Source organism: Opisthorchis viverrini (genome assembly GCF_000715545.1).
Source record: "Opisthorchis viverrini unplaced genomic scaffold opera_v5_165, whole genome shotgun sequence".
Classification (NCBI taxonomy): Eukaryota; Metazoa; Platyhelminthes; class Trematoda; order Opisthorchiida; family Opisthorchiidae; genus Opisthorchis; species Opisthorchis viverrini.
This window is the reverse complement of record NW_008751822.1, coordinates 519,196-540,449: the sequence shown is the minus strand read 5'-3', so window position 1 is coordinate 540,449 and position 21,254 is coordinate 519,196. Positions and strand designations below refer to the sequence as shown.

Below are 21,254 nucleotides of genomic sequence, written 5' to 3'. Positions count from 1 at the left end.
GGTTACTGATCAGGTATGTCTACCTTTGAAATCACAAAAAGCTATTTACAGTCGTCATATCAATATTCATCAAGGGTTAAAGCCTTCGAATCGAGGATGACATTGCGGAACCCGTCAATCCCGCTTTTCTCTTGCGCGCTCCCGTATTTGGCCCAGGTGAAGGGATCTGTCTGACATCGCTAGTGGCGTCTGCACTGAACGTCTCAATAAGAACCACGGGATCACTCAGCGTCGTGGGTTCGGCCACTTGAGTACAGTTCGTACAAAGCCATTGTTGAGGATTTGTGCCACGCGATGAGAGCACTGGAGGCTGATGGCACAATTGATGGTAGAGAGCACCACATTGGCAACATTCAACCAGAACGTTAGAACTCATGGTTTTCCCGTCAGGTTCGAGCTGCGGTTGTGGCGTAATTTTGCCGCACACGCAGCACGTAAGATCGGCCACCAGACTAGCGACGAAATGTGCGTCCGCCGGACCGGCTAACTTGTCCTGAGTGGTCGACGAGGATGACGATGATCCAGCAGCCTGTGTAACGGATTCAGTGACAGTCAAATCTATCGCAGTGGTATTTAAACTGCCCGGCATTGAAGAAACAGTATGACAGGACTGGGATACATCGGTTGTTGTGGTGGTGGTGTTAGCAGGAACAAGGACGTCCACCGGTCTCACAGCACTCTGGTAGGAAGGACCTATGGAAACGAATTGGAATAGGGATGCAAAAATGTGACGGTTGGATGCAGAGGCCTTGGTTAGTAAAACGGGAAGACGATGAGGTTGAAAGAAAACAACGAAATAACAGTTTTCATGCAGACAACTGAGCACTCAAAAAAGTGCACCCGAATGGTCAAGGTCATGTTATGGAGAGCACAAAACTCTCCCAAGACTAACGGACCTGGCTTGCCCAAAATAATCAGCGTGCTCTTCTCCGGTTGTGCGGCAATGGAGCACTTCTCGACGGTAGTGACGCTGAAAATAATGGTGCACGGGTCCGAGGTTGAAACAGAATGCCCACCTAAACTAGGCTTAGAACCGCCCATTCAAAGGATATTGCAAGACCCCTTGGAAAGGTCCTTCAGCAAGCAATCCCAATTTGCCGTGTTGGCAAATCAGGGAGGAAGAAAACGACGAGGACGAATGTGATGAAACTATAGTGATAACAGTGCAAGGAAAGCCGTTTACTGCTCTTTGACAAAGGTCACCAAAATATTGAACTTTATCTTACAAAATGTCCGTCATGCTTTAAGTCAAGCGCCCGTGCGAATTCGGAACGTGGACTATTCAACCCACGTTTATTCTTCGCAGTGAGAGCAACAAACTCGAAACAATATACGCCGCAAAACGTGTCCTGCGGGTGCGAAACGATAATAAAGCCACCCAGTCAACAACGGGGAAGAGGTGAGTGAGATTATCCTTTAAAAATGGCCCCAATATCATCAAATCCAAACACAATCTGTCCACATAGTGTATCACCCGTAAAAATGTGCGCTATTTAAAGAAAACTCTTCTCGCCAATGAGTCCCCATCTGGTAGACATGAAAAATAAACTAGCTCATCAAACACACGCTTTAAACAATGGCCATGAACTTGCCAAGTAAGCTGAACACGTCGAAACACTGTCATATTATGCGTGGGGTTCGGTTATGAGGTATGCAGAATAGCAAAGTTGCTGAGCAGTTGACGTACACCGTGACCACGTATTTACTGACTCGTCCATCAGCAAAAGTACTAAAACCCTGTATTTGTAACGCATACTTCTATGTGCAGCATGTTCTACAGTGGGTGCTATTCCTTTAGCTAGTAGGCTTGATAGCCCCCACTTGATCTCCCGGACTTCCTGCTTCTACTATCCTTGAAGCTTACACAGAAAAGCTGGCCGAAATAATTGCAGACTATCATTCTTGATCGCTTCTAATTGTCTACATTTCGCTGTCCGCTCATCTCCTCCTCCAAAAATTTGGGTTACTATTTGTCCTTGATTATACATTCACGGCGATCACCTGCGTGATATCCAGAAAACCGGCCGGGCGGTTCGTCCGTCTGACCATTCCTGAGCGCATTGACCAGACAGTCCCGGGGTAGAGACTTTGGGACGAGACAAACTAATGATTGGTGACCCTGACAAATATGGCCGGCACACAACTAATCCGGATCATGCATCCCGGCTATCGTCTTTACTGAGGAACTCTCTTTCTTCAGTGATCAGAGCGCGAATTTACTGGCCAGAAGAAAGCACAAGGGCTGGAATACTGCCAGGTTGTCCAAGCCTAGACAGGGAAAGTCGAGAGGCAGATGTCAGGCTCGAACCATGGGCCTTCCGGTTGGTAAATTTGCGCTCTAACCACTGAGTCATCTCGCCTTCTAGTACTATTAACAATCCAGTTGTTAGAAAAAACGAGACAGAGTGGCTGTAGTTTCTAAGCTAATACCAAACGGTTCGATTTTTCGGTTCAGTGTGGTTCAAGGATGGTGATTACAATACGCTTAATTTTACATTGTTACATTGTTATTCATCACGACCACGTGAATTTCGACGCATTCCTTAAAGATGTTACCTATCCAGCTGGTGGGAACCCAGCCATGCGTTACTAGCCGAGCTCTTCAATTGGGCATTTGAGTTGTGCAGAGCAAATCCGTTGCGAGGTCAGTCATGAGTTTGGAAGTTTCGCCTCCATTTCGATAAGAAAAACAGATGGTCGGTCACCTGAAAGCGCAAGCTACAATACTCTTGGCCCTGAGTATGCGCAGAGAAAATTTACAGAGATATCTGAAAGCCAATGAACAGCTCAAGTGAATCGTTGGCAGGTATAAAATTGTACATACAGTCGCCTAAAAGCCGAAGACCGAGCTAAGGCGGTCTAGCAATCTGAAGATCACTTACTGGTTGTTAAGTCGATGACAACCGAACTGGGGTTGGAACTGCTGAGCGCTGATTTCACGACAGCTGGATTTGAGGTCGGTCGCATGCTACTGGAACTAGAGGGATCAAACATGTTGAAGAAGGCCACTTTAGTACGCTTAGAGGTCTTCCCGGCCGCTGAGGACTGAACTGCACTTGGAACTGAATTGTCTGAAGGATTCGTGGAAGTTGTGACCGTAATAGGATCTCCTGTCGACGCGGATTGTGTATTGGCAGTTTGAGGATCAGTGAACGGAGGCGCCGGGTGGATTCGAGTTGATGTACTCACGGGTGGTTCACGCTGAGAAAGCGCAGTTAAACGAGATACACATAAAGCAGCAGGATACCACTTAATGCGTCATACCTGGTAGAGAAAACCTCACCGTTTCACAAGAAACAGTAAGCAGGTTAAGTCTGTAGCCCCATCACCCTTGTTTGAATAATCCTGTTAAACAAAGTGGGGTTGTCCTTGTTGGTCCATAAAAAAGAAGGGCTGGATCCATGTTACACTCCCAGTAGAACCCACCACCACCAGGATGTCCTCGGTAGTGCCAAGGGCTGAAATCTGGACTTGTGACAGGTCAGGCGAGCGTGTTACTACTACTCCCTAAGCGCAGCAGGGTGAACTTGATCTAGCAGTTGTGAAGAGACGGACACGGTCGACTGATGCCTCGGACGACAACCCATTAACTGCAACAGTTACGTTGACCGATCGACCCTCCTTCAAGAACTTCCCGACCAAGTGGCGCTAAAGACACTGGAAGACTACTGATCACTTGAGTAGCTAAAAAAATCTGCCAACAACCTACCTGGCTCCACTCTTATCGAAAAGCCGAAGTCTACTCAAATGCAAATCACGGGAACATTGAAAGCAGTGAGAGTAGAAATCCACTGAACTACTGTAGCCTCACGACAGGAAACTACACCACTCTTACGTTATATGGAAGCCCAACTATCGTGAGGGACGTCGCAGTTGGAAAACTCATATCTTATGTTTCTGGTCTGAATTCCTCAATTGTATCATCTGCTCAAATATTTCACCACTCTGGGCTACTGTTGATTTTATTCACTGCATTGTCTAGTGTGAAAACACCCCTGTGGAATGACTTCGAAGCAAGAGGGGCTTCATACTGCCCAATGTGAGTGATGCGTCCTTCTTCTGTAGGACTTTGATGTAACTAAGCACATAGGGGATCAGTGACAAGATCACATCATTTGGAGATCCATGTGACCAGTGTTCTTCCTCTCATATTACAGAGAAGACCGATTGACGGGATGAGTGGAAACGCAGGCAGACATGTGAGTTGTGCAGTCCGGACTCACTCCAATAAGGGTGAAATTAGGGTATGTACTGAAAATGATAGCGGTTGTGTTGGATGGACACCGGTCAAATGGGTGATTTGGGTAGAAAATCTATAAACCTCGTAATCAACATTGTCCAACAGGTTTGAAGCACTTGTGAGGTGAGATTCTTGATAGGTTGGCCGATCGATCAAGAAATCCAGGATTGTTATCGGGTCATCGTTCGAGCAGCCGAACAGACGCCCAAAGTAAGAATGTTTGTCTGTTTAGACCTGATAATTCATTTTCATCTAGCGTGCTACGGTAGAGCAGTGGTAAGAGGCTCGCTATGCATGTCGGAAGTCCAGAGTTCAAAATCCCGGCAACAACAGAAATATGCATTGTTGATGAGTTCCAATAGGAGCCAACTATCGCCCCCTGGCGTGGTCTGACAGGAATAACGAGGATTGCACAAACGAAGGTGATGTAGCTACAGATTTTAGTTTGCCTGCAAATGCTCACGGGTTTCCGTTTGTTGACACGTTAAAAACCTGATTAGTCAAATTTTAAACTATACAATGTATTCATATGAAAGTAATCATCGGTATCTGGTACTAATCTTATATTACAACCCGTTACTGGAAAATGTAGTTGAATTTCAGGGTCTGATTGGAAATTCCAGTTCAGAAACAAGGTGCTGAGGAGTCGAAAGGCACCAGTATGTGGAGATTCTCAGTCGGAAATTTGTTCGGTGAAGCTGATCCAAATGAAAAGGCCATAAACATCTGACTCAAGCTCGAAAGAAAATTGACGATGCCTATCATAATAATCATGAAGAGGAATTCGGTCCGGAACTAGTGATGGAAGAATCGACAGCGGATTACGGAACCAGTGAAAGTGCCTCGAACTGTTCGGTTTCCTACTTCCGTTCCCGGAAAGAACCTTTTGCGATAAACTTCGTAGTGTGGCGTTCTGTTACCGTGAGATAACACTTTCAGGAGGTGCCACGATTCCTCCTCGACGGATGGTCTTCTCGTGATGGAAGGGCGACTAGCGAACAGGAGTGTCACACATGCTTTTCAAAATGGGAAAATGAAGTAAATCGCAGCTCCCAAGGAGGGACCTTCCCTCACCGGAGAAAGACCACTTTCCGGGAAAGTTCGAAACAAACATTCTACGACAGAATTCTACTGGATTTCCTACATTTCTCCCTTCTTGCTAACCGGTTCATGATTGTGTTTCCCCAGGAGCGATGCTGCACCCATCCCTCTCCCACCCACACAGTGACGGCTTTGAACCTCAGGACCCACAAGCAAATGGAGTGGAAACATGCATTTGAAAATCCGGATGGCAATTTCAAATAACGGGATTTTGCAACGCCAGTCAACGCACCAATAAATCTCAAACCAATCAACTGAAGAGCTGGAAGATTCACACATAAATACAGACTTCCACGATTACTACATAATTGTTGAGCTTACACTAAGATTGCAAAGGACAATGTGCGGCTATAGTTCCTACAGGGGGCGAGATGGCTCAAGTGGTTACAGCGCGAATTTACTGACCAGAAGGTCCGTGGTTCGAACCCGGCCTCTGCCTCTCGACTTCTCCTGTCTGGGCTTAGGCTGCCTGATAGTATCCCAGCCTTCGTGCTCCCTTTGGGTGGCATGGCAGCTAGGCACCGAAAGGGTGTTACAGCTGAATACTTATCTTTATAGTCCCCAAATCTCTGCATTACTACCTACGGGTTATATTGAAGGTTGCCGGTATGCGAGAATGCTAGTAGCGAAAACGGCTCGTCAAAGCCCTGCAACAATGGGGAAAAGAATTCCATAGAAGAGTGAAACTAAACAGAAAAGGTGAAGACTTAGCGCAGAAAAGCCTTGTTCTTGGGGAAAAGATTGAGAACAATGTGTCTCCCACCTTCGGAGAGAGATGAAATGAATGCGTCTCAGTACCTTTCCCGAGTGAGTTACACTCAGTGGGGTTAGTCTAATTTCCCATACGAACCTTGGTCGATATAGGCTCGGTGCACAGCAACAGACAACAACTTGAATCAAGACAGTCCGGCTAGGAAGTGACATCACGACCTCCGCTGGGATCGTTTGAGTTCCGATTTCGCTGGGGTTTGCAGTCCCAAGCAAAGTGAATCATTTGAGTTTTAGCGACTATCATTTAACAGTGGTCGCTTACACTTTATGCTACCGTCTCGTGTAAACCTTCGCAAGAAAAGGTTTGAAATGGAACTCAAGGCTTAGTTTTGTAAGTGGTATTTGGGCATGTGTGGAAGATATCTCAACTAACTTAACCAGGTAAGGTTTATTTACTGCTCATGCGATTCATCAAGTACTTTCTTGCGTTGCAGAAACGTTGCAGTCGAGTAACTTCTCCTATGCTATGAAGTGTAAAGGTAAGTGAGTAGGTGTAAGTGTAAACGTAAAATTAACGCGAGACAGGGTGCCAGTGAGTAGTTTCCAATTCGAAGTAGATTTCGAGTGCATGTTTTCTTCCGCCAAGATTCAGACCCTTGGGCGTGTTGCATGTGACCTTGAAACTACCAGAACTTAATACGCAAGCTGGTAGATGGAAGAGGTAATGAAGACGTATTTCGTGTCATCGAACCGGGATGTTGGGAATCACCTCCAACTGGTTGCGCCAGTCCGCCTTCAAAGGGAACACGTGTGGATAACAGCCAGATCGAATGACCAGTGGCCAAAACAGTGTGAATCAAAATGGCTGACAAGAAAAGATTTAAAAAATGTCTACAAAATCTTGAATGTGAAGTTTAACGAAAAGGGGACCAAGACAGCAACAATCGAATACCGAATGAACATCCCCCAGCGCAGGTCAAATCAGCAACTTTTTGATGCTCGAGTGTCAAAAGGCTCTTAAGAAACCAAAACTGCTCAGGTCTTGACCGAAGCAATCAACAGCTTAGGGACGGAAGCTTAATGACAGACTCACACGACCAGAAAACAGTGTTTTAACCGATACTTTGTGTGAATTTTGATGTGAGCAGGTGAAAATGGAACAAAGGGTCTAGTAGTGGGAAGAATTTTATAAGCTTCCTAGCCAGGCTGGCGAAAAGTAAACCAACCTCTGGTGTATCCGAACGACTACTGTCTCTCGGCTCCCGCAACGCCTCTGCGATGGTCATACGTGAAACTGCTGCCTCGTTCTCACAGGCATCTTTGTACATTTTCCGAAGACGTTCCTGATCGCCAGGTTTTTTTGAATGAACCAAACGCAATGCCTTGATCAACCAGCCCTCCAGAATTGGGGTGGCCGAATGAGTGAATGACTGTCCAGAAGACATGGCTATAGTAGAAATTACGCAGGATTTTTAAGAGTCTTATGAAGTACACCACTAGAACACAGAAAAACAGTTTGATACAAGGTATATTGACGAAGTTAACAAAGAGGTGCGTGAAAAAAACGAGTGAAATAGCAGGAATCACAGTCAGAACACATAATGAAGTAGTTAGTCTTCGCCGGCAACCACCTCCTTGATTCGCCGAATAAATTTTACACGAATCTCGTTGAACTGGTCACCGCGAAGTTGATCCTGCACAAATCTGGCATCCACTTCCAACTGGACCTGGAAAACCATAAAGAGAAAGTAAATGTTTTTGGGTGTTGGGACGGACAGAGCAGCGAACTTTGAGTATTGAAGAGATTTCCAAGTACAGATCTACATTCCACCGAGCAGCTGAAGTCAATCTAGCCTGCAAACCCCATAAGGATTGCATAGTTGTTTCGTCCCCCTTTCGACCAACTGTCAGCCCCATTTGTTTCTTGGTCGAAGTGTAACTGCTTCGGCGGGCAACATTTGTGCTGCTAACCAACAGTAGACACTTTTCGACAGGTGCTCATTCTGTGTTGGGCAAAAGATTTTGTTAATCTTGGGTCTAACTGAAGGTATCTGAACTGCACAACTGAGAGTAATCTTTCAGAACCAGTAAACACAGCGACGACTCAACTGAATCAGTTGAGTTCTCTTATTCACTGTTAACCAGTTAGCTTGCGATGTCTCAGAATCCCAGTGGTTATCGTGGATAGAAAGGCAGATGGTGAATGAAGATAAATTGTTAATTAACACTGAGGGAATTAAACAGTTAGCTTCCAATAGGTCTCCAACCGGTCGTCCAAAGCGATTGCCATTCTGTGAGAATCTTTTGGATGTCCTCAAAACCTAGCTAGGTAATCGTTTACACAATCGAATTCTGTTTTATCACATTAACTACACTATTTGAGGCTAAGTTCGTTGAAAACCGTTGTCCACAAGCAGATCTCACATTGACCTATTGTGCGGAAAATGGCCGTGTTAATTTGTGCACGGTGTAGTCTAATGCAACCGTTTCCCGTGATGTCTTTGGGGCCGCTTCATATCTTAAGAACTCTCAGATGCCTGAAGTCTTTCGTTTGCCTCGCAGTGGTACTAGCCGACTTGCTAACAGGTAAGGACAAGAATGAAAAGGAGTCCTGAACGTTTGGCACTAAGAATACAAACCGCGTTCTGCAGGTTGCTCCGTATACAGTTATATAAAACCTAGGTTCTAGGGGACCGCGTACTGTGAAGTGACCGAAAGTTATCGATATAAGCATATGCAGATAAACACAATAGAAGGAACCCAGAAATGGAAGCGATTTCAGCGAAGGAAAGGGGCAGTGACACAACCTTCGGAAAGCACTGAAACTTTTAACGGTGTCCAAGGCGATGCTCATTTTACGTGATTCGGCTGTACAGCTGTTTGGTTACTTGGATTCAAACATGTAAAGAACACCTCACTCTTGAATTCAATCGGTCCACAAAGACCCAGTTAGACTGGCTGATCAAGGCATTAACGCCTCTTCAGCGTTGAAATACCAGAGGCCGCGAAGAACCTACGGAACATGAAAACTTTAGGAAAGATGGAGAATCATTGCAAGTTCATCCCCATTTAAAAAATGTAAAAGGTATTTCAGATCCATTGAGACAACTGTTATCATCTCTTGCCGAGAGGTTAAAAAATGATACGGTTACACTGTGTGGTATCAGTTGGGCCTTCACCGCATTTGACCCGAATTGTTCTTCAGTTATGATGAAGACAAACTTGGGTCGAGGTGGTTTCCGTTGGGAACTCAAATATTACAGTCTCACTGCAATCTGTACAGGCTCCAATAGTCCACCGTAGAATGTTTGAACATACATTGAAAAGCTCTAATTTCGTAGTCATACTAACTCTCGACACAAGGCCACGTCACCCGTATAGTGCTAGGCCAGCGTTCCACCAGCTGAAAACGGTAAACAGGGAGTCAGATATTTTTGGCTAGCATCCACATAGCTTCAACGTCAATTATACGGATGGCACAAGACCATGAACAAAACGAAGGCAACCACCTAGCCATTGGTGGAAACGACGTCTTTAAGTCTGTCAGGCAAAATGGGTGTGCGTCACAGAACCCCGCATTAGATGACATTTTCCAATATCGCAATCTAACCACTCACAGAGGAATACATGATATACATGACATACGTCAAAAATGAACCCATTCCGTCCGATCTCATAGTGCCCGGAGAAGTGGACCGCGACGTTCAATGGACAACTTGTTACTACAGTAGAGCCTCAAGACGGACCCCTTGGAGGGAAGCGCTATAATGGTGTTCACCAAAGTTCTGTGCTGAAGTTCCCCAGGGCGAATCACATTCAGGCGAGGCTATAGTACCCCATTGCCCATTGCATTAGCTCTTCGGGGTGGGTACCCCAGTGACACAATGTTAATCAAATATTCAAAGACAAACTTACATTATGAAGAGCCCCTCGGATAGCACCGGCCAAAACATTTGAATAGAGAAGTTTTGGATGCTCTGGAGGAAGATCAACGAACTCTGTCAGAGGGTTTGTATCCAAAGTGATGGAAAACTCGTCCCCAGTTGCGCTGAATTTGCTCACGTTTGGAGTAATTCCCAAAAATAGCTTGAATCCCTAGAAGGGCAACGGAAATCGGTAGCATGTGACATTGGTTATGACAACGGTCCGTCTGCCAACGTCTGTGAAGCGGTCACACAAGGGGGAAATTTGCCAATGTCTGTTTGTCGTGTCTGCTTACGCCCCAACCGACTTTACCTCTGACGCCATCGAAGAAAAGTCCTATGACTCCCTGAATACCTTGTTTCGGCGAGCTAAAAGTTCAGATATTGTGGTGTTTGCTGGAGATCTGAATGTACAAGTGGGCAGGCTTAGTGCATGTGAGATACAACTAAGTGGCAGACCGTCACGAAGAGACTGAAAATTACCGTGGTGTGATGGTTTGCGCACCTCATCGACCGATTGAGGGATACTGGGGAGTGTCTCCGCGACACCCACAGGGTCTCTCGTACCAGGTTGGCCAGTGGCTAGAGGTCTGACGAACACGGTCTTCAGGCTGGGGGTTGGAACATGTGGAGACTTGTTCCGTAGAAGTGGTAACACATTTGCATTTCCCGCCAAACACCGCTGTCTTGCGGTTAGGCTTTTGACCCAAAGGCTTTGGACTCTAATCTCCCTCCTGTCTACGTGTGGGTGCCCTGACAGTATCCCAGTCCACGTACAATAGGGCAGCAAAGCATCGGTGTTGGACACTGACGTCATGTTGTCGATGATGATGAAGTGGTAGACATTGATTGGACTCAGCAGGAAATGACAATAGTGAAAAATTGCTTCAGCTGTGGTGACCGCAGGCTGTTTTTATGCAATACTAACCTCCAATATAGCGTAAGTCGTCTGGCCACACGGCGTCTTCCAACGGCGTGCCGGCTACGAACTCAAATTGATTACATTACAAATAGCTAAGGATGGTGCGGATCAATAGGTGACTGCTGCTCGTTTTGGAACACATTTGTGGATTCCTACCATGCGCTCGTCTGGACTGCTTCCTGTCTTCGTTCTCCAGGGCCACGCAGGGCGCGGAATCACTTGGCAACTGAGAGGCTAGCAGATCCAGATGTTAGACGAATTTATCAGAATCGCATTCTAGAGTCCCTTCCAAGTGCTCCACCACCAGATGTGAATTCATACTGGGACGAGATTGCTACCTGTTTGCAGCGCTGGGAGTTTCGCCTGTGGTACGGCACTGCCAGGCTCACCCAAACACTAGATATCAAACCGAGCAGTCGCACTCCTTAAACCTTGAAGACCCCTTCAGTCCCGAACATAACTTGATGCGACGAATTATCAGACGTAGTGAGTGTGCGAGCTAACTGTGAAGTCTGGTGGACACGGAAAGCCAAGGAAATAGAAAGGGCCAGAAAGTCGGAAATGCCCAAAGGGTATTTCATTCGCTTCGTGCAATCGCTCTCCGGAAACGGCCCGTGAGCGAAACCCTGAATGGAGTGACCATTTTGAAGAACCCCTCGACGGGGTGGGTGGAATATCTCAACAAGTTATCGTGGCCACCAGCTACAAATCATCTGGGGCCAACAGCTGACGTAGAACCCTCGACTGTGAACGTAGAACCGCCTGTGGCCTCGGAGGTTTATGATTTCATGTATTCTCCTAAGAACCATCGAGCATCTAGCCCAGATGACCTCCCAGTGGCATTGTTCAAAGATGGGGGTGAAGTCCTCCGTCAGCGCTTGTTTGCTTGCATTCGGGAAAAGGAATCCGTCCCAGACAACTGGGAAGAGTCGGTGATAGTGTTCATTTCCGAAAAAAGGACTCGTAGTGAGTGTGAAAACCACAGGAGGATTAGCTCGACCACGGTCGTGACGAGAGTGTTGGCGTCAAATGTTCAAATGTGCTTCTTCGCCTTACGGTGGCTCGTGAATCACTGACTCGAGAGAAACAAGTGGGGTTCCGGCCTGGTATGGATTGTGCTAACCAAATCTCCACACTCCGTCAAGTGCTAGAACAATGCCATACGTATAAGCGACCCGCAATTCTAGTATTCCTGGATTTACGAGGCGCACTCGACTCGGTTGATCAGTCTGCTCTTTATAACACGCTTGTCCATCAAGGAACGCCTAGGAAGTGTGAACATTATGAGTTCTCTGTATTCTCAGGCTTCCGGACTTGTGGGACTATAAGATCTCCCAAAGCTTCCGTACACAAAGCGGTATTCGTCAGGGGTGCCTTCCCTTCATTATCATTTCATTTCGTGATCGATGAGATAATGAAACGAACGCTGGAAAGTCTTCAAAAACGCTGCTGTTCAAATAGCACAAATGCACACGTACTTCAAGGATCACGTCAGGCTAAAGCAGATAGTACAGTTGAGGAACACAAGGTGAGGACTCATCGTCAACATCACTTTTATCCTGTATCGTTGAGACCCATCTGTATACAATTCGTATTGGCGATCTTCCAATTTAGGTACTAAGAAGGAAAGAGATAATTCATCGAGCTTTATTAAAGCGATTGATCATCTGATAAAAAAGTTGGTGTATGGAACATCATCACTGAGTTCCTCCGAATGCTTTCACTAGTTTACTTCCCTTCTGATTCAACAGGAGTTGACAATCTGATCAACTTGGTAGCGCGGAAAAAACTGATCGTTTGATAGCCCTTCCAATACAATAAGAGAGGCATACATCTTAATTCCACTTTTCAAGCAATTCGGTATCCGCAGAAATGTGTGATAAGTTTGGTGGAGTCCTAGAAGAGGAACCCGATCGATGACATGAAAATACTTTATAGACAGTGAGATTTTGAATCTCCCAATAAGGGGGTTATGCTGCAAATAAAGTTTAACTATGCTTAGAAGCTTATAAACACTGTACAGCTGCTTCATGCTTGCTATCCGGAATAAGTGTCGCGATCCAGACCTCTAGGCGCCTTCAGGTGCGAGTTGAACATCACTATACAGCTGCTGACAGCTCATCAGCAGTGTGATTAGCTCAGGGAGGTAGCAAATTAAACAGAGAAATGAGATACTGTCAGTTTACTCAAACCAAGGCAATGGCAATCGATATATATGGAAGAGACAAGAAGGGCTATTCGGTCGGCCTAAAATCCGAATGATAAAATCTAAAAGCCTCCATTTTCGAAACCGTTGCCCATGTTTCAACCCGAAGATGTATGCAATGGAAAATAAATATAGAATGGTTACAGAAGTGAGAACTGGAATAGTACAATCAAGTGAATTAGATAGCTGCAGAGATTTCCCCTACACCACAACATGCGATAAAAGCATATCTGGTAGACAAAATATTACGTTGAAAATAAAACGGTACATGAAATAGTGATCGTTCAGACAGAATGGCTGTTTGCAGGGCTGCGCTATAATCGCATCATATCACATGAGGCTCCACGTGAGACCAAAAAATAACGTGAAAGTTCGTACGAAAGTCAGTGTGAATAGGTCGAAGTTCGTTATGATACGACGGTTCATGCAATGAGCCGAGAGGATATAATGGGGAATCGAAACATAGTGCGTTCGCTACATACTTCCGGAGAGCGCACGGAGTACGTCATACACCGGGCATAGTGCACACCTCAAAACATGTGACAAAACACACCTCGTAACAGAAGTGTCAACAGCCTATCACACCATGTTGGGTGTTCGAGTGAATTCCGACAAGTGGTATTTGGTCCTAGGAGCTAGGAACTGAGATAGACATACAAATTTATACCTTAAAAGTTGAGATACTAAAGCACTTCGCAGTTAAACGCCGTTTTATTGTAGCCAGATTCATGAGCCAAAGGTCTTAGTTGAGGACCCCAAACATGCGCGTATCAAACCCTCATACAACACTGAAAACCACTGATGTACGGTAGCCTCGACGCTGCTCTGCTACTATCTGAGATGACGATGAGGAATGCATCATGACAGTGATGCATCAGCACAGGGAGGATATCAACAAGAGATGCATACCTTCACCAGCGCAGCAGCGGTTTCCTTGAAGTCCGCACAACGTCCAGGATTTCCACGAGCTAAATAATCTTCAACAATGCGAAGTCCAATATTAAAGCCTCTGTAAAAAAAATAAGCGCTTTGTCATGTAGAGCATGTACATTTTATCCAGCTGATCATTAATTTCCGAATCCGTTTCGAAATCTTTCGCAATGGTCGCTACTAGTGAGCCGTAAGTAAGAGCAAACAACTCAGCCGTCTAAAATTGTGTTAATCGATTTTAGCCATGGACTTACAACTCGCTTGGATTCCGCCGGTCTCGAGGCCTGACGTGACATGGAGGGCGTATGTGGCCAAGTTCAAAAGTTTCAAAACACCGGCGTCTGAAACGTTGAAAAATAGGTCAGTATTTGTCGAGTTAAATCAAATCGATCAGCTGTGGTGTCCTGCCACCACATTGCCGAAGCACAGCGGTGGGGATACCTTCACGCTAACCCAACCTACAACTGATTCAAACCAAGAATCTTTCACTTAGGCCCAAGTGTCTAAACCACTTGTTTACCTTGATTTTTATTCCTCAAAATCGTCAGATCACAGGGAAAATTAGTCCAGAATCTTAAATGAGATTAACACTATATCTTCACCAATCAGTTCTTAGCAGCACTTTTCTTCTCAATGTCTCAGGGTTAGGCGAAGTTCCACGCCGATACTGCTTTACTACTAGCAGGTCCTAGCACTAGAACTTACAGTTTAGAACGCCGTGCATCGCACTCAGCTGCAGTCTCTGTAGTCCGATTTCAATAACAACCCTGGACACTCTGAGGTCTATTTTTAAACGCAGAAAGTCTGCCTACCTAGCCACCGTCGATGTTCACGCACTGAAGCAAGCAGGACAACAGGCAGCTCTTGCTCGTACGCTGGATGCTCTCCGCATTGATGTGTGCTGCCTGTCAGGAACAAGGATACAGGACGCGAGTATTGTAAGCGAACTGACTAACCCCCCCCCCCCGCTCTCATTCCGGTTCTGGATGCGCACCTCTGGTGATGCAGACGCCGTTGCAGCTCGATATGCTGGAGCGGGTACTGTATTGAGGGACCAAACCGAAGCGTCCCTATTTGGTTGGATACCTGTTGGGAATCACCTTCACGCTGCTGGTCTGCCAATGTCTGCGAGAATGAAGTCCATCATACGCTGTTTATTGTGTCTGCATACGCCCCCAGCGGATTGCAGCTCTGAATCTTACAGCGACCATTCCTATGACAATCTAGGTGCTCTTTTACAAAAGGCTACCAGCCCATATATATTTGTGGTTGGTTGTGACATGAACAACTAGGTAGGTAGACTAAGCGCTGCTGAGGCCCAAACGGGTGGCCATCGTGGGTTGGATACGAGGCGCACGGACAACGGAAATCGTTTACTTCAGATGTGTCGACAAAAGGCTGTTCTTTTGCAGTACGAATTTCCGGAACATCGGAAATCGCTTGACAATGTGGTGCCCACGAACGGACCAGCCCCGAATCCAACTGGACCACATTGCCATCAGTGATGAGCGGCGATGGTCGATCAACACCTGCCGCTCCTTGTGGAACACCAGCCCGGAATCCGATCATTCACTCGTACGCTGCTGCTGTACGCCGGCAGAACGGTCCGATGTCAGATATAAACGGCATTACTCAGAGCCGGAATTTCTGTGTGCCGGCCAGCCAACCCCATTCAAACATTAGATCTATGATATGACAATGTCTTCGCTGGAGGTGCGGCGATAGACTAGCCGTGGCTCAAACCATAACTCCACCCGACGCATCATCCGACGACAGGTGAAACTGAGTGCCCCTGCAGACCGAGAAGCTTGGTGGACTCGAAAAGCCAAAGAAATGGAAGAGGCTAAAATGCTGAAGGCGTTAGCAAGCTGTTTCACTTGGTTTGCTCGACTGGTTCTCTGAAGCCACTTGTCAGCGAAATTAACAGGGACCGAAATGGCTCCATGATACCCAAGAAAGAAGAGTGTTTGGACCGATGGGCTTGTTGTTATTGTTGATAGGCGCCTCTGCGCGGTTCGTCCGGCAACGTCTGTGAAGGAGCCTCACAAGGGGAAGTTGATCGACGTCTGCTTATCGTGTATGCTTACGCCCCAACTGACTGTAGCTCCGAGGCCGTTTAAGACAGGTTTCACAATTGTCTGAGTGCCCTGTTGTGGAGAGCTCGGATATCCTTGTGATTGCCGGAGATATGAATGCACAAGTATGCAGGCTTAGTGCATCTGAGGCTCAAATATGAAGTCTATGTGGATTGGACCCGGTAAGTACGGACAATTGTGAACAGTTGATTCAGCTGTGTGCTGGTCGCAGGCTGTTTTTATGCAGCACTAACTTCCGAAATAGCCAAAGTCTGGCCACATGGTGTCCTCCAACGGTGTGCCAGTCACAAATCGATCACACTGCCATCAGTTACCGATGGCACGGATCAATAACATTGCCGGTCGTTTTGGAACACATTTGAGGATTCCGACTGCGCTCTCATCCGGAGTCGCTTCTCCCCACGTTTTCCAGGGACGCATAAGGTGCAGACAAATCGCTTGGCAACCAAGAGGCTAGCAGATCCGGATGTTAGACGAATTTACTGAAATTGCCTTCTAGAGTCTCTTTCAAATGCTCCACCATCAGGTGTGAACTCATAGTGGGACGAGATTGCAACCTCTTTGCATAGTGCTGGGACTTTTGCCTGTGACGCGGCACTACCAGGCGCATCCGAGCACTGGATATCAGACCTACCAATGGCACTGCTCAGGTCGCGGAGAAATATACCAGCCGGTCCCGAACATAACCCGGCGCGACGAATTATCAGACGTCAAGTGGAAGTGAGCGTGCGAGCCGACCGTGAAGTGTAGTGGACACAAAAAGCCAAGGAAATGGGACAGGCCCAGAAAGCCGGTAATGTCCGATGAGTACTTCAGTTGATCCGTGCGACCGCCTCCCGGAAGCCACCTGAGAACGAAGCCATATAGCACCAGAATGGAATGATCACCTCCAATAAAGAACGACTAGACCGGTGGGCTGAATACTTCGAACAACAACTGTCGTAGCCACCAGCTGGCACCCATCTGAAACCCACAAGTGATGGCGAACGTTGAACCGTCTACGGCTTCGGAGGTCAAAGACTGCATATGTTCTCTTATGCGCCACCGAGACTCCGGACCAGATGAACTCTCACCCGCAGTGTTCAAAGAAAGGGTGAAGTCCTCCGTCAGCACTTGTCTGATCTGTTTGCTTGTATTTGGGGAAAAAGTCTGTCCCAGACAACTGGGGAGAGTCGGTGATAGTGTCTATTTTCGAAAAAGTGGATCGTAATGAGTGTGACAACCACAGGGGGATTAGCTCGACCACGGTCGTAACAAGTGTTGGAGTCAATAGCACCCCATCGCCTTACAATTGCTCGTGAGATACTGACTCGAGAGCAACAAGCGGGATTCTAACCTGGTAGGGGTTGCGTTGATCAAACCTTCATACTCTGTCAGGTGCTAGAACAACACCATGCGTATGAGCGACCCACCATTCTAGTATTCCTGGATTTCCGAGGCGCATTCGACTCATTTGATTGATCTGTTCTTCTAGACATGCTTGCCCATGAAGGAATGCCCCGGAAGTTTGTGAATATAATACGTTCTTTGTGCTCTCGGACTTCCGGACGTGTGAGTGTACATGGAGAGTTCTCCAAAGGCTTGCGTACACAAAGCAGTGTCCGTCAGGGATGCCCACTCTCTCCATTCCTTTTTAACTTCGTGATCGATGGGATCATAAGACGAACGTTGAAAGGTCTCCGAAACCCTGGTGTTCAAATAGGCTGTGAATAAAACCTTGTCGATCTGGAGTACGCAGACGGAATCGTTCTCATCTTTGAAGAGAAGGCGCGGGTGTTTTTCGGTGAACTAACAAAAGTCATCCTGTTCTCTGATATGCACTTCGCACCACAAAGAGTAAGGTCATGCTCGCGTACGTGCAGTCCCTGAATTCGTCACTTACAATCCAGGGAGAGGTACTGGACATTTTGGAGCGTTTCAGGGATCTTGAAAGTTGCATTAGTTCTGATTGTAGTGTGACAGATGAGCTGAATGCACGAATCTGAAAGGCCCGGATCGCGTTTGCTAACACTTCAAGTTTCAAGTGTTACGTGATCTATGTGTGGATATTCTACTATGGCAATATTTTCTTAAGCTTCAAAAACCCCTTAAAATCTCGTTCATTTCATGACGTAAGCCAGCTGCCCTAAAGTCCAGGCAACATTCTACAGACGACGATGCCCTCGTTGATTCTGAAGTAAAGCGCTTACTCAGAAAACAAAGCATTGAACCTTTGAAGTCTCCATAGTGAGCGAAAGTGTTTGTCACGACAAATAAGCGGAAGAAGTTGCTGACCATAGTCAAACTATAAACCGATGTACACAAATGGGCGCCTATCTGATCCCCAAACTTGGGGATATGAGTAGTAAAATAACTCAATTTCTCGTTTTTCAGCACGCCTGATCTTGAAAACGCGCATCATCAAATACTCATTAAGGAAAGTGACAGAATCTAAACGACTTTTGAGGCTTGCACCAATCTTTATCAGTTTTGCCGAATACCTTTCGGAGTAAGTAAAGAAGTAGCATGCTTTCCAACGGTAATGGATGACAATACACGCGGAAAAACCTATCGGGACATATGCCTACCATGTCATCATTTGTGGAAGGAATCTAGAAGAACACGATCGAAATCTCCAGCGTTTTCCCGCCGAAGCACAAAAGTGCGGCCTTCAGTTGAATCACGAGAAAAGCACAATTTCCTTCACTGAACTCAGCCTACTTGACTATAAAGTTACCGAAGGTATCATCAAACCAGAACCTGAACGTTTCATGGTTTCGCAGTAACTCCCCGATCTGAAGGACATGAAGACTGAATAACCTGTAGTTGGCTTGTTTACGTACTACTCTCGCTGAATAAGCCGTTTCTCCGATAAAATTTACCCAATCACTCATAATACAACCTTTTCAGTCCCTGGGCCTGTTACAAAAGCGTATAAGAGATGGTAGATGCAGTCGTGGTCACTATCGATCCGAGAATACCTTTGATACTCGAAACATGCGTCTGGTGTTCCGGTTTCTGCTACACTCAACCAATATAGCAGACTCGTTGCGTTCATGTATTCGACAACAACAAAAAATGACAAAATCCAACGATGTTGGGTGGAGTTATCGTCTTTTCTTTTGACGTAGCCTATAGACCATGCATCAAAAACAGAGCTTCTGACGCTGTCTAGGAGTGTCTGTGCGAATACTTCATCTCAGCTGGATCTAAGACGCATACAAGCAACTCTGGTGCTCGTTGGTTTGTTCGCTGAACTGGGCAATTTGATTGCAAACGTTTCATCACCCATCTGGGGGTGGTCAACCCACCGCGACGCACTACTACGCTCCCCAATAACGCACTGATGATGTCACCTCGATTGGTGATGAAACGTTTGCAATCAAATTGCCCAGCTCAGCGAACAAGCCAACGACCACCATCTACATTACCTGAGCTACCGACATTTTCCTTCATAGAAAACAAGCAACTCTGCACCATCCAGAAGCAACACGTGTGATGTATTTCGTTCGTGTCGAAAATCTCCCATTCCCCCCTAGGGGACATATGATTCACTGCTCAACAGTGTCGTGTGTGCGGAATTAAAACCACACTTCTTCAAGCCATCTGGTGATACACACATTAAAGCCCCATAAGCGTTTGAACTTTTAGGCACTGACTTCAAAGGACCACTGCCTTCGACGATTGTAGACGAGTATTCCCGTCCGCCTATGCTTGTCTAGATATAAGTTCCGCTACGATGATACCATGTCTTGTGCCGCTCTTTGCTGCAGTTGGCCTGTCCTCAGGCCAGATAAAGCAAATTCTTCATGAAAAATTCGTTGCCACCAGTCGGGTCACTCCATATAAACCAAGGGGAAATGGTCAGGCGGAACGATTAAATGGAAATTTGTGGAAAGCTATCACGCTTTTATTACGATCAAAAGGTCTTCAAACTAGTCAGTGGGAAATCTTTTATAGGACGCGCTCCATCCGATTCGTTTCTTGTTGTGCACCGCCACCAATGCCATTCCACACGAGCGAATGTTTTGGCATATTAAAAAGTCCGCAGTCGGCACATCATTTCCAAGTGGTTGCTTTCGCCAGGACCAGTTTTGATGCGGCGAAGTACAAGATCTTCGAAGTATGACCCTGTAGTCGAAGAGGTTAACCTCGTAGAGTACAACCCTGAGTACGCATATGTCCGACACCCTAGAGGCATGGAAGTAACGGTCTCCCTTCCTCGCCTGGAGTCTTATGAAGATTTTGAATACGCTCCAGAATCTGAATAGCAGCAATCACAGCCTAACGCTGATTCATTTATTAAGCCGGGACTAACTGAATCCACTGCTTCAGAAAATGAAATGTCGAATTCTTCTGAACACTCATTGGTTGTAAAAACAATAACAGATATGACCATATATGTTGCGTAACAGAGAGCTCTGACACTACTCAATTATGAAACGAACTCCTGTGAGGATGTAACTCTGCAGGAGGCTGAATGTTGTACATTTGCTCTATTTTTTTCAATACCTTTCATTGTTCACTACTAAATCACTTTTCCTCGTTTCACCTCACAGTGTCGGTTTTGGATGAATAAAGCTTAGCATCTGAGGTCCTGTCTTTTCCACCCTTATTCTGATTGTTGATGCACATCATTCCTTGTCGAACACAACAATCCTTCTTCAATTATCGACGCCAAAAGGTATCAACCAACATCAGGTATATCCATCGCGTACATTTGTCACATCACCTGACAAATCCAGCTGCCCCCGCAATAGCAAATTGGAATCAGCGTGTCTAATGTGTCTGGATCATCGTAAACAGGTGCCAGTGGACGGTTATTTAAAATACGCTCCACGTCACTGAGGAGTGGACAAAGATTCGTCTGTCAACACTTGCTTGCAACACACACTCGCCTTACTTGCTGCATACAGCAGGGTATCTCGAATAAGGAGGAACGCCTTCACCGCTGGGGTGAATACTTCGAACAACAAGTGTCTTGGCCACCAGCCGGCACTCATCTGCAGCCCACAGGTGAAGTAGAACCCTGGACGGTGAACGTGGAACCACTTACGGCCTCGGAGGTTTGCGACTGCATATGTTCTCTCAAGCGCCACCGAGCTCCCGGTCCGGATGACCTTCCACCTGCACTGTTCAAAGACGG

General features: G+C 46.3%; 1 protein-coding gene across 1 annotated transcript; it reads right to left on the bottom strand.

Annotated features, from left to right (window-relative positions):
* Positions 1–5: 5 nt before the first annotated feature.
* T265_07302 (hypothetical protein) lies at positions 6–14,377 on the bottom strand (the record flags this gene model as incomplete). Its single annotated transcript, XM_009172789.1, has 5 exons — positions 6–693; positions 2,883–3,201; positions 7,279–7,779; positions 9,968–10,147; positions 14,013–14,377. 3 exons carry the CDS (start codon positions 7,495–7,497, stop codon positions 77–79), a joined length of 1,155 nt encoding a protein of 384 aa, XP_009171053.1.
* Positions 14,378–21,254: the final 6,877 nt, after the last annotated feature.